Raw genomic sequence first — 16283 nt, forward strand, 5'->3', positions numbered from 1 at the left:
GGCCACAAAAATGGGAAATGCGTGAAAGCTTCAGGCCACACTTTGCTCACCCCTTCTGTAAGACATTTAATTTATATGTAGCAGAGTTCTATTATTATTACTACTACTACTATTATTATTATTATTATTTTAAAAAGCGGATTTAACATTATAAAGATTTGCACCTATTTTGGTATAATGTTTTCACCATAGAAAAGGAATCATGACCAAACTTGATTGGTGGAATAAAAAACCAAAATAAGAATTTGGATGTGGAAATAACATTTGATATGATTGATGGAACTCATTGTGTGTACAGTTTTAAAAGCTGCGAGGAGTAACCTTCTAACAGGTGTTATTTATATAAAAAACTGAGGAACTATAATGAGAAAGAATGAGAGTGAAGAGTACGGGATCTGAAGACTGAGGTGAAACTGTATAGCTCCAGGTAGTTCAGCCTGATTATGTCAATTTCCTACTAAAACCACTCGATTAAGTTACTACTTAGACTGTCCTGCCCAGACAGTCACGACTAGTGTTAGTTGAACAGTGTGTTGCATAATACCTGAACAAGAAGTAGTATAGTAGAAAATTCTTTGGTCCTAGTAGATACCCTTGGACAAGGAACAACCGGATAAAGCAGGAGAGTTGCCAAGCCAGATCCTAGGAAAAGGGAAATGAAGACACTGTCAGAAGCTTCTGGGAGGAACACATTGCATTACCTTGTGAATCTCTCAACTTTTACCATAGAGGTGCAGTAGAAATGTCATCATGACTTCCAGTTAGATCCTATCGGATATTCACAGAATTTTTTTTCCATCTTATTAACTCTACTTGACCCACCAAAAAACAAACAAACAACAAAAAATTAAATTTGCTCCAAGAATATGAGGTTATTTCTACATCTGCTATTTCTTATGTGACCTGTGGAACTGGGCTCTTTGCCTCCCCCCCCCCAAAAAAAACAACCCATCTATTGTAACTGTGGCACAACACCCCAAACATTTCCACGCTAGAGTAGGAATGAGGATCCTTCTGCTTTGTCAGCAAGCCTAACAGCGCAAAACTTACCACCCACAATTTCTTCTTGAAGACTATGTAGAAGGTGTGAAAATGGAAAAAGGCCGGAAACAACAGTGGTGGCATAGCTGATAGAAACAACAAGAAAACAACAGAAGGAGAGATGTTTTAACCCTAAGCCTCAAACTATAACAGGTATAAATCAAAATAAAGCAATACATAGAGAGATCAGTGACAGAAGTTAGATAGTACAAAGTATAATTCATTGTAATTGTATTTTTGAGTAAAGGCTATGGAAGAGGACTATAATTGATATTGATGAATTTTGCAGCATTGCCAAGGAGTTCACACTGCCTGCCTAGCCCTTTCCACTTGCTCTCTCAAGCCCAAAGCACAATCAGAGGCTCTTGTTGCTTTGGGTATTACTGTGCTCTTTCTGTTTGGTGGAAGGATAGACAAGTGAAGAAATAGGAAGAATCATGAGAAAGAGGAAACCTCAAATTAATCAATTTTAGCAAAGAACACATTTCAATTTTGTCCATTGGAAAAGCCAATTATCACTGATAATACACTGCTGAGTAGTGTATTATCAACATTTGTGAATGCATTATGAGTTTTTTTCTGTCCAAATAATTTTATTACTACATTTGTGGTCTCTGTTTTTATTTTTCTTACTTCTCCAATGGCAAAAGCCTTGAATGTAGCAGTTTGTGGCTTGCTTGTTGAATCACAGAGTTGGAAGAGACTCCAAGGGCCATCCAGTCCAACCTCCTGCCATGCAGGAACACACAATGAAAGCATCCTTTACAGATGGCCATCCAGCCTAGCATAGGCTATTTTTGCTTGTATCATATTTATTTATTTATTTACAGTATTTATTGTCTGCCCTTCTCACCCTGAAGGGGACTCAGGGCGGATCACAATGCACAAATACATGGCAAATATTCATTGCCATTTCAGACTACAAGACAGACAGACAGGTAGAGGTATTTGGTATTTTCCAACATCGGCACCTGGAGGTTATGCTCGATTCTGGCCACAGGGGGGTGCTATTGCTCCATTCACTATGACAACAAGCTCTTTTGATTGTAGAATTTTCCCTCCTTGTTCTTTGATCGCAGGCATTTGTATAGTGTCTTAAAATAGCTCCCTGTTTTTAAGTGGTGCCTTAATTTCTCTACTCACAGCTCAGCTGTTTTCAAACTGCTTAGATGGGCAGTAAGCTAGGCTAACAGTTGGGTGCTCACTCCGACTCAGGCTTCGAACTTGCCAACCTTCCAATCGGCAGTGATCTATTGCTGCTGCCGATTAACCAGCTATGCAACAGCCCAGCCCTTTTTAAAGCTTTCATAATAATTTTGATATTTTAAACTTTCATAAATATGCCAAATTTAAAATATATAAAGATAGGAATGAAACCCTTTTATATAACTGAAGCAGTGACGGACAGCTCTGCCCACCAGCCTTAGTCTGCTACTTCCTTAGATGTTATTCTCTCACTTGTTTCTGATTATGCTGCAGCCAGTTGAAATGGCTTCTTAGGAATTCACCAAAAAATATCCACTGACTTTCAATGTTTTTCAGGAAGCTGGAGATACTCACTGACAAAGAAGTATCTATGTTGATAGTTGTAAGGCATGTACTTTATCTTCTTCGTCCCAAGCTGTGAAAGGAAATTAAGTCATTTTCTCATAAGAATTTAAAGGTAATTTATCTTATCCTAAAATGAAACCATAACAGGGAAAGCTTTTGCAACACAGCAAAGATCTGGTGATTTTGCACAGGCTTTCCTAGGCCATAATTGAGTGCCTTTCTAATAAATACTTTCATCCTATTATTTTAAAAGATTAAGCACTGATAGCACCTGTTTCATCTTGCATCACCAAGCTCTTCTTGGAGCCTTCCACAAGATGGAAGAGAAATTATCTTCCAGTACAAGCGTACAACTGACTCAGTTTCTCTCACACAACACACCCTGCGTCTCAGAAGATCTGTGAGCCAACTCCTTTGTGACAGGCACTTAAAGACATTACTCATTTGTCTGCACCCATGCCTGAAAAGAAATCTAAGATGGCAGTCAAAGGCCATATTGACTGATGATAAAGAGTACCACAACAAACAAATGTTGCTGAGTAAGGGGCTGGAGATAAAGCTGCATGTTCTCTCAAAAGCCTTGTATTTGTGGCATAGGAAAAGTGCATATAGAATAGTATGCTCTCTTACACTTTGGTATATTTAGGGCATGACTTGATGTGGGAATTAGTGTTATAAGGCATGACATTCTGGAACAGAATTCTCCAATGTTTACCAGAACTATTGGCCCATCTACCTTTTGGTGCTGTCCCCTTACTGCTGCGATGCCCTTCTCAGAAACCTGGCCTTCTGCCAGAGTATGCCACAAACTCGACTGAGTCTAATGCTTACACACTATTATGGTGCACCTAACACTATAATGACCCACAGCATTGTGCTCTCGTCCAAAGAAGATACTTGAGAAAGGTCATCTGAAAAAGGGAAACAAATATAAAGCTAGGGTTGATATAATGAGCATGTGGTACTCACTTCCACAGAAAGGGATTTCCCCAAAGTAAACAAAAAAGGGTGGATATCAGTATCTGGATCCTTGGTGAAGCAGTTGGGTTTTGCATGATGTTGGGAGTGCAGGAGAGTCCACCATTTGGCTGATGCCCCCTGTTGAAGAAACACAAGAGATGTTCCAAAACAGTGTTGTTTTTTTTCATGGTGCAGATTTAAAAGCATTCCTCCCTGCATTGGATCGTTAGTTCAGGAGAGCTCTAAAGGTGCACCTTTGCTTCAGTTCATAGGCCGGAATGAGACACATGAAACCCACAGTCTAATTCTACTTGGCCCAGGGTTTTCTGGGCCCACAATGGAAGGGATGTTCTCTACTTTTGTTTTTTCTCTGTCAAAAGAGGGCAGGGGGGCAGCCTGGCCAGGAGAAAGCAGGATAGGTAGGCCTAACAGATATTTCTATATCTCATATAAGTACGGTGTATCTAGGAGCAAGTTTTTGTGGTGACTACTCCTAGGTTGCATCTATACTGTTGAATTAATGAAATTTGACACCACTTTAACTGTCATTGCACAATGCTTTGGAATCATAGGAGCTGTAGTTTTACAGGAAGCAGTTGGGTTTTGCATGATTTTTTTTTTTTTTTTTTTTTGGTCAGGAGCAACCGGAGTTGCTTCTGGAGTGAGAGAATTGGATGTTGGGAGTTCAGGATGTTGTCAAGAGACCTCTGCCAAACAGTGCTGCTGCCTCGGAGGTCAACAAAACTGAGCCAAAAGTTTTAATCTTCTGTGTCAATTATTAACATGGTAAATATATGTTTGCTCAGCACCCTGGACTTGTTATTGAGATAGTAACAGGTCCAGAAACAACCACTCACAATAAGATGGCACATGACAAATTGGTGAAGCAGGTGGTTCCATTTTGTCTTTTCAAAGACAGAAAGATGCCCCAAATCATGCTGGAGCCATGCAGCCTGGACCTGGAAGGCAAAGGAAAGCGCGTAGAAAATCTGCTCAGTTTGCTTAGAAAGAATTTAAAAATTAACTGCAATGAAATGCATAACTGGCAATCACCATAATTGGATCCCCCCTGGTTCTGATTTTTGCTGAAAGATTTACCGGACTGGAGATAAAACCATTCACCATCTAGCATTCAATAGTCAGAAGATCTTACAATTTTAGATATTTAAGGACATATATTTCATCGATACCAACTTCAAGAAAATTTGATTTTGGAAATAATGTTAGACAGTAGATCCCTCCCCTCCTTTTGTAATTATACAGTACTTATTATACAAAACTTTTTAAACAGGCTAGCTCAAATTGCTTACTATATAAGCATCTTTTGAGCGTCGTTTACAATCCTTCCTGCATTCCTGAACTAAAAAAAAACTACAGTGTATCTTCACACTTCATTCCTATAGCTCTGTCTAGCAGCTAATATTACCCTGTGCACTTCTGATAAATATTCCCATTTATTCCCATATTTAGTATTTACAGATTTATTCATAACTTTTCATGGCGAAACAGAAAATTCAGAGGGATAAAGTTTATTAGAAGTGGGATTAAATGCATGTCTTCAAGATACCAGTGGACTCCCAAATGAAAGTTGAATTTAGGAGGGAGAAGGAAGACTAACTAGCCAGACAGCTTATACACAGCTGTATAAAATCCAGGTTATCTGCTTTGAAATGGATTATATGGCAGTGTAGAAGGGGCCTCAGATGTTCTCAGCTTTATTCTGTGGACATAGCAACATACCTGTGCTATAGTAAGCAGCCCTAATGAAGCCACAAAGGGCAGTAAAGATGTCCCGAAATATATGAGGATGAGCCAAGATGCAACATCCAGTAGCAGGATATGAAAGAGAAGGGCCAAGAAGTAGAAACTGTTGGGCTTCATGAGTCCCATCTTCTCTACAGTTGTGCATAGCTCACGAAAGTCCATGATAAGTGATTCCTGTGGAGAAAGCAAATATTACAGCTGCCTCTACTGTAGGAGGTGATGATGCTACTTGGTAAGTCTGCCTTCACTCTAAAAGGCTTTCACCGGGCCCTAGAGCAAAGGGACTCCATGGTCAGCTGAGTGCAAGTGACAAACCAAGCAACACACCCAGAAGTACAGAGTTATCCAGAAGTCTCAGTAAACAATCATCAAGTAGATTTTACCTCTTAATCACTGCTGACACATCTACAGCTTTGGGACAATTTAATGGTAAGTCTTCCTCCTCTGCCCAACACAAAATCTGTGTGTGTGAAAAGCTGACATATACAAAACCAGACTAGGAGTTAGATCTAGCTGTGTGCAACTAGGCTGAGCAAAGAGGCCTTCCTTTCACCCTCCTCCTCATAGCAGCATCCCCAACTTCTTCACTACATTAAGGCTGGAGGAGCTGGCCTTACCTGAATGGGATAAGCTCCTGTGCAGAGAGCGGAGTGGCCAAAAGATGAAGGCAATGTATCAGATGGGAGGCGGGAGGAAGTGAGATCTTGGACCTGGCTTGTGTGGCCCTTGAATCCCATCACCAGCTACCCCCCACCCAATAAAAACATTTGTAGCAATGTTTGTCCCAAAACCACATAGAAAATCACAAATGTGTGAAAACACACCAAATATCCCATCTCAGCCTTACAACACCCAAGAACTGTACTATTTTTAGAATACATGAGCTCTGCAGTCCTCACCAAAAAGACAAAGGGAGGTGATGTAATGTCACGTCATACTTCCATTTTGAGAGAAATGATGTGCCAGGAGAAGGAGGTGAGGAGCAATCCCCCCCCCCCCCACACACACACACACTTTTCCTGTCGAGTCATTTCTACATGCCAGGAGAGGGCCAGCAGCAGGGTAATGGCAGCTGGGTAAGTAATGTTTTACTTTTTAAGGGGTTTGGGGGAAGGGAGGGGGCTGTCTTGGAGTTTCTGGGCTCCAGGAGCCCAGAAATCCAGAGTCAGCTGTGTGGGTTGGGCCTGGAAGTCGTATGATGCGACCTCCAGGCCCAATCTACATAAGGCCCACAGATGGAAAGACCCGGATCTTCTGAAAGGCCTGGGTCTTTCCAGGTGTCAAATTAATTTGGTGCAAAGGAGGGTTTTCCTGCTTTGTGCCGAATTAACTCACTTTTGCCTGGGGTGTTGTTTGGACACTCAGGTAAAAACAGGTGAGCTCACACATTTTGCAAGCTGTCTGGAAGCGCCCTAAGTCTACAGTTACCGCGCTGAGGCTGAAATGCAGACCGTGGGGGAAAATGGACTATAGCAGGTGGATTTCCCCCCAGCTAATATAGCTAACAGTGATATAATTATTATATAGAAGCAAAAAGGTAATCAAGCCCTTCTCTCCAATAATGACAAAGTTCAGGAGACAAATTTTGGCTTCCTCTCTGTTCCTATTTCACATCCATTTGTCGGGATGAACTTACGTTTTTGCTGGGTTCAAAAGTAGGTTGATCTGGTGCCAACTCCCCAACCAACAGTGGGTTCAAAAACATGTTCACCAATGTTTTGTTGCCATGAAATGCTGCAAAGGCATCCTGCAGATCACAAAGTGGGGGGGGGGGGGGGGGGGGGGGGGAGAGAGAAAGTCACATGCTAGAGAATATTGAGTGAAAACTGATTCCACTATCACCTCCTTCACTGGAATAACTGCAGTATTTATTACTGATAATTCAATTGTAGTGATACAAGTGTCCTGCTTACATGATATAGCCAGAGATCCTAATACTTTTGATGGGAATATGAGATGGCGTCCACTAGTTTCCATCCAATCTTGTTCACGTGACCAATCTTCAGCTGGAAACCAAGCCCATAGGCATACAGTTTGTACTATCATTATCTTCTACCATTATAGCTAGTATTTTTCTTTTGATTCACAGCTTTTTTTAATTCACAGCTGTGAATCAATACTTGTGAAGAGCAATCCCTGCTCTGATCTCCGGTCATTGACAAGAGTGGATATAAGAAACTATTTCAAGACTGCTCGTGTTTACACACTGGGAAAGTTTTACATGGTCACAATCCTGTTAGTGACATACACAGGGCATGAAATATGGTTTATGCATGTGTATATTTCAGGGGATGGAACTGGCAAAAACACCTCTGGGTATTCCTTGCTTTAAAAAATATGAAATTCATGGGGTTGCCATAAGTTGACAGACGGGTTGAAGGCACATACACACAATATCTCTTATTGGATAGAGTGCAATGTCTTTGGCCTCTAGTGCAATACCTCACACCACCTCCCAATATTGTCAGGCTCTGGGAGGGGCCACCACTGCTGTTGATATTTTTACAAAATAAAGCCTGAACTCCAGCTCATTTCTGGAGTTATTATGCAAATGACATAATGAATCAGACACCCTCAAAGTATTGCAGAACCACAGTAGGTGTTTTGAACTTCATGGCTGTTGCTAAAGAGTTATGCCCATTCAACACAGTCACCCAAGTGGCTTATCAATGTGAAGTCATTACACACAGCAAACACTCTTGCTGCCAACATGGTTTCAACATTAGCAATAAGAAGTGAACTCAGAACAATGTGGCTCCTCAGCAGTATTGTAACAAGAAGGTAGGTTTAACACAGAAAGGGAATAAATAAAAACAGCTAAAATGCACACCAATTGGGCTAGCAGACAGACAGGTAACATTCATTACAGAGGTCCCTCGGTACAGTGATTTCTTACAACTCACTCCAATGAATAACTATCCAGTGTTGTCACTTATTCATTCAGTAGTTAGTGGCAATTGAGTAACTAGCTTGCCTAACCTTTCTGTGTATTTCAGTATTTATAAAGTCTCCAAATTAGAATAACAGAAAAATGTTGAAAGATACTAGGAAGGCTCTATTTTCCACTCTCTTATGGTATCAGAATTTTCTGCATTTATGCACAGTATGTGATGGTCATAACATATTGAGCCAACTTTCATGATATAAAAGAAACCTTCAGTCACATATTCAGGATGATGATGATGATGATGATGATGATGATGATAACTTTATTCTTGTACCCCGCCTCCATCTCCCCGAAGGGACTCAGGGCGGCTTACATAAGAAAAACAATACATAAATATAATAACATGGTTATAAAACAACATAACATGACAATTATTAAAACCAAAACATCAGTTGCTATGTACAGAGGGTGAGTCCATGAGTAAAATAGAGATGGTAAGGAACCAATCATGTTAAAACACTAAAACCTATAAAGTGGGGGGGGGGGATATTAAAATGCAGCACAGTTTGTAAACAAGATAATGATGTATTGATGTGAATATATGTGCCATCCAGTCACCTGTTGATTTATGGCACCCCCATGAATTTAATAGGGTTTTCTTAGGCAAGGAATCCTTGGATGTGGTTTTGCAAGTTCCTCCCTCTGAAATAGAGCATACAGCACATGGCATTTCTTGGTGGCCTACTATTCAAGTACTAAATATAAGAGACCAGGCTTCAAACTCCATTTCTAACACATTTGCTTCAATAGGACTTGATCATGATGCTGAAATACTGAGGGCGCTTCCAGACAGCAATTTATTGCAGGTGAAAACGGGTTAAAGTAACCCATTTTCGCCCGCATTGCAGGCACCTAAAAGAATCGGACTTTCCTGGGTGGGTGTCCCTATGCCATCCCAAAAACTTTCATAGAAATGATGTGCCAGGAGGCGGGGTGAGCAGGAGTAATGGCAACCCAGTAAGTTTTTCTTTATTTTAAGGGCTTTGGGGGGAGGGTTGGGAAAGGGTGGATGCCCCCCTCACTTCTCTGGGCTATTGAAAGCCCAAAGAAGCAAGATGGGTGTGGGGACCGGCCCCTCGGTAGTTCCGGGTCTAATGGGGTATCAAATTGATTCAGTACAAAGCAGGGTTTTCCTTCTTTGTCCTGAATTAATCCTCTTTTACCTGAGGCATCATTTGGATGCCTCAGGTAAAAGTCCAACAGGGTCCACAGTTTGGGCTCTGTCTGTAAGAACCCTGAGCTGACCGATCTATGTCTTGAGCAAATTACTGTGCCACAGTTTCAGTCATACAAATAAACAAAAATCAGTAAACCAAAAAAAAAAAAGAGAGAGAGAGAGAGCCATGGTGGTCTCTCATCCAAGTACTATCCAGGGTTGGCCCTCACTTAGTTTCCAATGTTTGGTGGGATCTGGTGCTTTAGGATTTTTTGGCCCTTTCAGTTTTTCTACATACTCTAAACCAGTACAGTATATTGAACCACCATTCACTATTGTTATATGATGGCAATTCAATGTAATGCTTTAGAATGGAATGGAAACAGAAAAGCTTGAAAAGATATGTAATGTGCCCATCTTGATAGTGGCCTCATTCATTTTAAAAAGCCAGGGGAACTACTTGTCTAGACCTGAAGTTTAATTACTGATGGCTGTTGCACAACAGGACTTTTGGGTCCACGGTGTCTCTCAAACCCGTTCTCTGTCCTCAGTGCTGAGATCTTAACTCATGTGACTAATCACTTGCCACGGAGATAAAGCAACTTATTAACATTTCCATTGTGCAAACTCAAGAATATATTTCTCAATCTTCTAGCCTGGGTCCCAACATGGAGAACATGCCCCATGGGGGACACAAGTTGATTTCTAAGAGGGACAATTTGAAAATGAGTTATTAACAGTGAATTTTTCGTATTTCTTATGTTTCTAGGGGTCCCATATGCAGTATATAGATATATTGTGTCATACACATTAAAAAAATTAATAGAAAGGAGTGGTGAGAGCATTGAGTGAACTAGAGAGCGCATGAGCACAGAAAGGTTAGTTGCAAGAAAATTAAGGTCATGTGACAGGATATTCCCACATATTCTCACCAAATACACATACTGAAGTTAAATATTTAAGTTAGCATGCATTCGATGCAGATTTTTCAAACAAATTGTGCCTCAAATATTATTACTGCCTACATGATAGTTGTTTCATTTCAGTACTTAACTTTATCAAGCATGAAGTGTTTTGATTAGCAAAAACTGGCATTTGTCAGGTTTGAGCATAGAAATCTTGCATGTTCCATTCCCACAAATTTCCTGATATCCTGTTGGCCATTTAAAACACTTTTGTTATTTTTTAGGGGAAAGAACCTTTGAATAGATAATGAGCACAGAAAGAACATGCATTGACACATCATTAACCATCAACAAATAGCTTTACTTCCTGTGTCTCTTTACGACAAAATAATACAAAACATCCCACCAAATTGCTAACAAAAAGGCTTCCTTCACATGAATAAGAGTTCACATTTTGAACAATAAGAATTATATGTCATTGCAGGGGGGGGGGGAGTCATTAGGATTTTAGGGATGCTTAGGTGGGGCACGGAGCCCCCAGTGCCGCAGCAGGTTATACCACTGAGCTGATGAACTTGCTGACTGAATCTGGGGAGCGGGGTGAGCTCCCACTATTAGCCCCAGCTTCTGCCAACCTAGTGGTTCGAAAACATGATCAATAGGTACCGCTCCAGCGGGAAGGTAACAGCGCTCCATGCAGTCATGCTGGTCACATGACCTTGGAGGTGTCTATAGACAACGCCGGCTCTTTGGCTTAGAAATGGAGATGAGCACCAACCCCCAGAGTCAGACACAACTAGACTTAATTTCAGGGGAAAACCTTTACCTTTTTAGGTGGGTCATGGTCAAAAAAGGCTGGGAACCACTGATCTACCTGAATCGAGTTTCCATCCTGTTTCCTGCACTGACTCACATCTTCTGAAAAACAGGTTTGTACTCAAAATGTATCTCTGCTGTATTTCTAGATTACTTTGTTCCATCCCACTAGTCTAACCTCCTCTCACACTTGCAAACACTCCTAATAATAGGATCATGCAACCTGTCATATTTCACAAGTTCCACAGTGCATTACTAAACCCACATATGGCACCAAATACAGGTTATTCTACAAAGTAAATTTGACACTGCATCTGTTGATGAGGGATAGACAAAGGGTAATCCATGTACATGTTGCAGGGGGAAAATATCTGATTTACATTTGGGAACTAGCCAACAAAGTTTGGCAACATAGTCAAAGGTATGGGATTAGACTCATGTATGCATCGTCATTACCGCATCAGTTGACTTGGGAAAGATTTGATTGCTATGTTATTCCTCTTTCTGCTATGCCAATTTTAAAAAACCTGGGATCATAGGCCCCTTCCACACCGCTGTATAAAATCCCACATTATCTGCTTTGAAAAGGGTTATATGGCAGTGTGGACTCAGATAACTCAGATGAAAGCAGATATTGTGGATTATCTGCCTAGATATTCTGGATTATATGGTTGTGTGGAATGGCCCAGATCTTTTAACAGCCTGCTAAATTGTCATTAAATATCTAAAGTAAAGTGAAAATGTAACAGTAATGAAAAGAAGGTCAAGATAAGTTAAAAGGTTATGTCAGAAAATAATTTAGATGTGTTGGAAAATAATATAGGTAAACAGCATCAGCATATTTGTATAAATCTCATTTGGACCCACCCATTTACATTATAAGACATTCAGGTTAGACACTATAAAGCCACAGAGTGAGTTTGATAAAAGCCACCTGGGTAGGCATTAGAAAAGAAAACAACACCCCCCCCCCTTCCTACTCTGTAAAGGAAGAGTGAGGAGATTTGTTTTTGCACCACTTAGAAGAGCTCAGAAATTACTTTTTAAACTACAAAACTCAGAATTATGCATTCTGCATGGTCATGTTGGTTGAGGCATTCTGGGAGGTGTAGGCCAAAGTAACTTTTCCAAGCTTTTTGCTATATTCAGTCTTCAGTGTTACCCGCTGTTAAAGGAGAAGAGGTTAACATAGCTAGAATGAGTAACTTTCATGTTTGGTGTTGCCTGTCGTTCTTCTCTTATCTGTAACAGGTTGGCATTATGAACAGGAAGTGTCGTAGATCTACAAGAAGCTTGTACCTGATCCACTGGTTTCATGGAGAAGCGGAGGAAGTACCAACAATATTTAGTAGGCTTGCTCAAATAATTCGTTTTCCCCATTAACCGTTATTAATTCGTTATTTTCGTTTGTTTTGAAGCAATTTTGAAGCATTGGTTGTCCACACGTCTGGATATTGCGGTTTCGAATCGCGAGAGGCCGTTTTTCGTTATGTCGTCGTTTTTTTCGTTAGGAAAAAAAAGCTTTTGCAAATCACCCAAACTCCCACCATTCAGGCCCTTTCCTTTTGCCCCTCAGCAAAAGGGGCGTCACGGGCTCAGCCAATGGGAGGGGGCGAGGGGGAAGGAGGCCGAGGAGGAGGAGGAAGACGGAGGGGGGAAATGGCCGCCGCCGCCGCCTCGCCTCAGCTCAGGCCTGGTGTCTCTCTGTGAGGCGGGAAGGCAGCGGATGGAGCCGGGAATGGAGAGACCGAGAGAGACAGAGAGGGGCCCGGCGGTGAGGTTTTGACGTCTGTGCGAAGCTAGGCAAGTGGGGTTTATATATCTGTGGAAGGTCCAGGGTGGGAGAAAGAACTCTTGTCTGTGGGAGGCAAGTGTGAATGTTGCAATTGGTCACCTTGATTAGCATTGAATAGCCTTGCAGCTTCAAAGCCTGGCTGCTTCCTACCTGGGGGAATCCTTTGTTGGGAGGTATTAGCTGGCCCTGATTGTTTCCTGTCTGGAATTCCCATTTTCTGGGTGTTGTTCTTTTACTGTCCTGATTTTAGCTTTTCTGTAGCTAAAAATGCATATAAAATTGATTCTATAGGGAGGATAAATGATTGGATTTCAACTCCTACAGCTTGGCTTTCTCTGCCAATAATGGTACCCATCTTGGATATTGTAAGGGATTTTTTATTATTATTATTATTATTATTATTATTATTATTAGACCTTGCTCCCAGGAAGGTGCCTTCGCTGTGGCTCCCAACTTATCTATCTATCTACCTTTCCACATATTCTCCACATTGTGTGTATGTGTATGTATATTATATATACATGAGCCCCGATGGCGAAGTGTGTTAAAGCACTGAGCTGCTGAACTTGCAGACCGAAAGGTCCCAGGTTCAAATCCCGGGAGCAGAGTGAGTGCCTGCTGTTAGCTCCAGCTTCTGCCAACCTAGCAGCTTGAAAACATGCCAATGTGAGTAGATCAATAGGTACCGCTCTGGCGGGAAGGTAATGGCACTCCATGTAGTCATGCCGGCCACATGACCTTGGAGGTGTCTATGGACAACACTGGCTCTTGGGCTTAGAAATGGAGATGAGCACCAACCCCCAGAGTCAGACATGACTGAACTTAACGTCAAGGGATACCTTTACCTTTACCTATATACACACACACACACACACACACACACACACACATTATGCAGGGACTATATACACAGTATATATCACACACACACCAATTTAACAAAGTTTCAGCCACAAAAACAAAGTTTCTGAAGTAGAACACTGACTTTCACAGTAAAGACAACCCAATTTAACAGGAAATAAGACTTTCAAACCAGGAACAGATTTCTGCAATTATTAAAAAATGGTTTATTATAAAAGCTATGAAAATTCGCCAAAAATCAGAGGATAAGGGAAACGTTCCAAATTTTGGTGAGCTATCAGTGTTAAATATGTTCTACCACTGTACCAAGTTGGAAGAAGATCACTCAAAAAATGAGGGTGGGAGAGTCCTGTAAAGTCCTCTCCCTCTGTGCTGTTTTTGGGAATTGCGCATGCGCGTCCGCCATTAACGAATTAATTTAGAAAATAACGAATTTTCGTTAATTTCGAATTTTTTGGGGGGCCAAATTCGGAAATACCATCAGAAACGAAAAGCTGCCCCCCTCTAGTTTTGAAACGAGTTTAGAATCAAATTTTTCGTGGATCGATCAAGCCTAATATTTAGACTAATCAGAAGTGAAGACTGATGACTTTATCACACGCCTCCCCCCCATTTCTTGTTTCGCCAGCAAGAGTAGAGTGTGGGGCAATGGAGTCACTCTGTGCTAGTGCAGCGACACTACCCCATTCATACAGAGGAAGCATCATCGCCTAACTGGGGTAGAAGCCTCCCCGTGTTGATGTGGAAGCATCCTAGGATGCTTCTGTGCTGGTTGGGGGTGGGAGCTCTGCTGGAAGCTGAGAGACATCATGTGATGGGCTGTGTGCCCATTCGTCCCTCAACTGGGGTAGAAGGATCCTAGGATGATATAACTCAGAATATCAAGGTAGATAATCCACAATGTCTGCTTTGGGAACCACTGTATTAACATAAAAGCAGGAATGAGACAGAATAGCCAAGCTTCTCTACCACATGAGGGCACTCCTGCAAAACTTTTCATACTCGGGGGAAAAAAGGAAAGCAACCCAAACCAAAATGTAAGTTTCCAGTGCAGAGGTCAAAAGGGACATCTTTGAAGCAAGTGGTTCCTCAAAAAGAAATGAAACTCTTTATTCATCAAGAGATAAGAAACAACTTGTCCTCTGATGAAACCATGCTGTACTCAAATTACATTGGGTAATTTGATGAACTTGTTGTATTGTTGCAGGAATGAACTGGCAGGAGCACTGGTTCTGCTCCTAAGCTCTGTTCTTGAAAATTCAGGGATGAGGAAATAATTTAACCTTCCATGCCAGGTCACCAAAGTGATGGTCCATTGAACCAGAATTTAATTCAGGATAGCAAATCCATATATAATGGTTGTTTGTTAGCAAACAGGAATGAAGATAACATACATTTCTTTTCAGGCAAAAAGAAACAGGCAGAATATGGAAAAGTCACTTTTTGAGACAACTCCTCCAAATCCCCTGGAAACATGGGCCAGGATGACTGGGAGATTCTGAGGGCCCTTCCACATATAACCCAGAATATCAAGGCAGATAATCCACAATATCTGATTTGAACTGGATTATCTGAGTCCACAGTACCATATAATCCAGTTCAATGTGGATTTTATTGACTAGTCGGAGAGAGTTATCTTCTCCATACAGCAATGATTTAAAGTGTCTTCTAGGCACCCTTTAAGGGTTAGAAACGTCACCTAGGCTATATAAATGGTCATGGTTGATGCACAAACTCTTTGATCAATGGTAACTGCACAGGAGGAACTGAAGACCTGCGGAATTTCCCGCAGGAAGGATATAGAGAGGCTGCTTTTTCCAGACAATATTGCTGACTGATTCAACAACTTTCTATTCTGTTTTGTTTGTGTTTTTTTTACACCCTTCACATCCTTCAAAGTTAACGTTCTATTTGAAGATCAGAGAAGACAAGAAATCTACATCCAAGGAGGAAGAGGAGAAAGGAGAGAAGAAGAAATTAACTAATTTTGAATTACATAATTAATGGCAAGTACCAAGAAAGAATGACTTTATGACCTAATGACTTTTACGATTTTACCCACAAAATGAGCATGTTAAACAGATAGAAAAAGGAAAGAGCGAATTCATAAATAATTAGTAGCTGAAATCATTCAGAAGCTTTAGCAACGGGTCAGAAAAGAGTAGAATGAAGGGAAGAGACTTTTAAATTGAAATCTAAAGTGCAGTATCTTCTTTTGAGGGTTAAACAATTCCTAAATCTAAGGCAATAATACTTGTAAACTGCCTGACTAAAGAGAAAAGACTAAAAGGATTCTTGAGTACATGTCCTATAATGATCAAGGGTCTGGAGAACAAGCCCTGTGAGGAGCGGCTTAAAGAGCTGGGAATATTTAGTCTGCAGAAGAGAAGGCTGAGAGGAGACATGATGAGGGCCATGCATAAATATGTGAGGAGAAATCACAGGGAGGAGGGAGCAAGCTTGTTTGCTTCTGCCCTGGAGACTAGG

General features: G+C 41.1%; 1 protein-coding gene across 1 annotated transcript in view; it reads right to left on the reverse strand.

The window, feature by feature from the left end:
• Positions 1 to 16283, reverse strand: part of LOC100555351 (acyl-CoA (8-3)-desaturase) — a 32531-nt gene that overhangs the window by 4945 nt on the left and 11303 nt on the right. The window contains exons 2-8 of the mRNA XM_062965509.1: positions 6953 to 7063; positions 5293 to 5490; positions 4410 to 4511; positions 3562 to 3690; positions 2602 to 2662; positions 1051 to 1127; positions 490 to 642 (exon numbers count right to left, since the gene is read on the reverse strand). Coding sequence (XP_062821579.1) covers positions 490 to 642; positions 1051 to 1127; positions 2602 to 2662; positions 3562 to 3690; positions 4410 to 4511; positions 5293 to 5490; positions 6953 to 7063 — 831 coding nt within the window. The remainder of the gene's footprint in view (positions 1 to 489; positions 643 to 1050; positions 1128 to 2601; positions 2663 to 3561; positions 3691 to 4409; positions 4512 to 5292; positions 5491 to 6952; positions 7064 to 16283) is intronic.

This window comes from Anolis carolinensis, chromosome 1 (assembly GCF_035594765.1).
Source record: "Anolis carolinensis isolate JA03-04 chromosome 1, rAnoCar3.1.pri, whole genome shotgun sequence".
Classification (NCBI taxonomy): domain Eukaryota; kingdom Metazoa; phylum Chordata; class Lepidosauria; order Squamata; family Dactyloidae; genus Anolis; species Anolis carolinensis.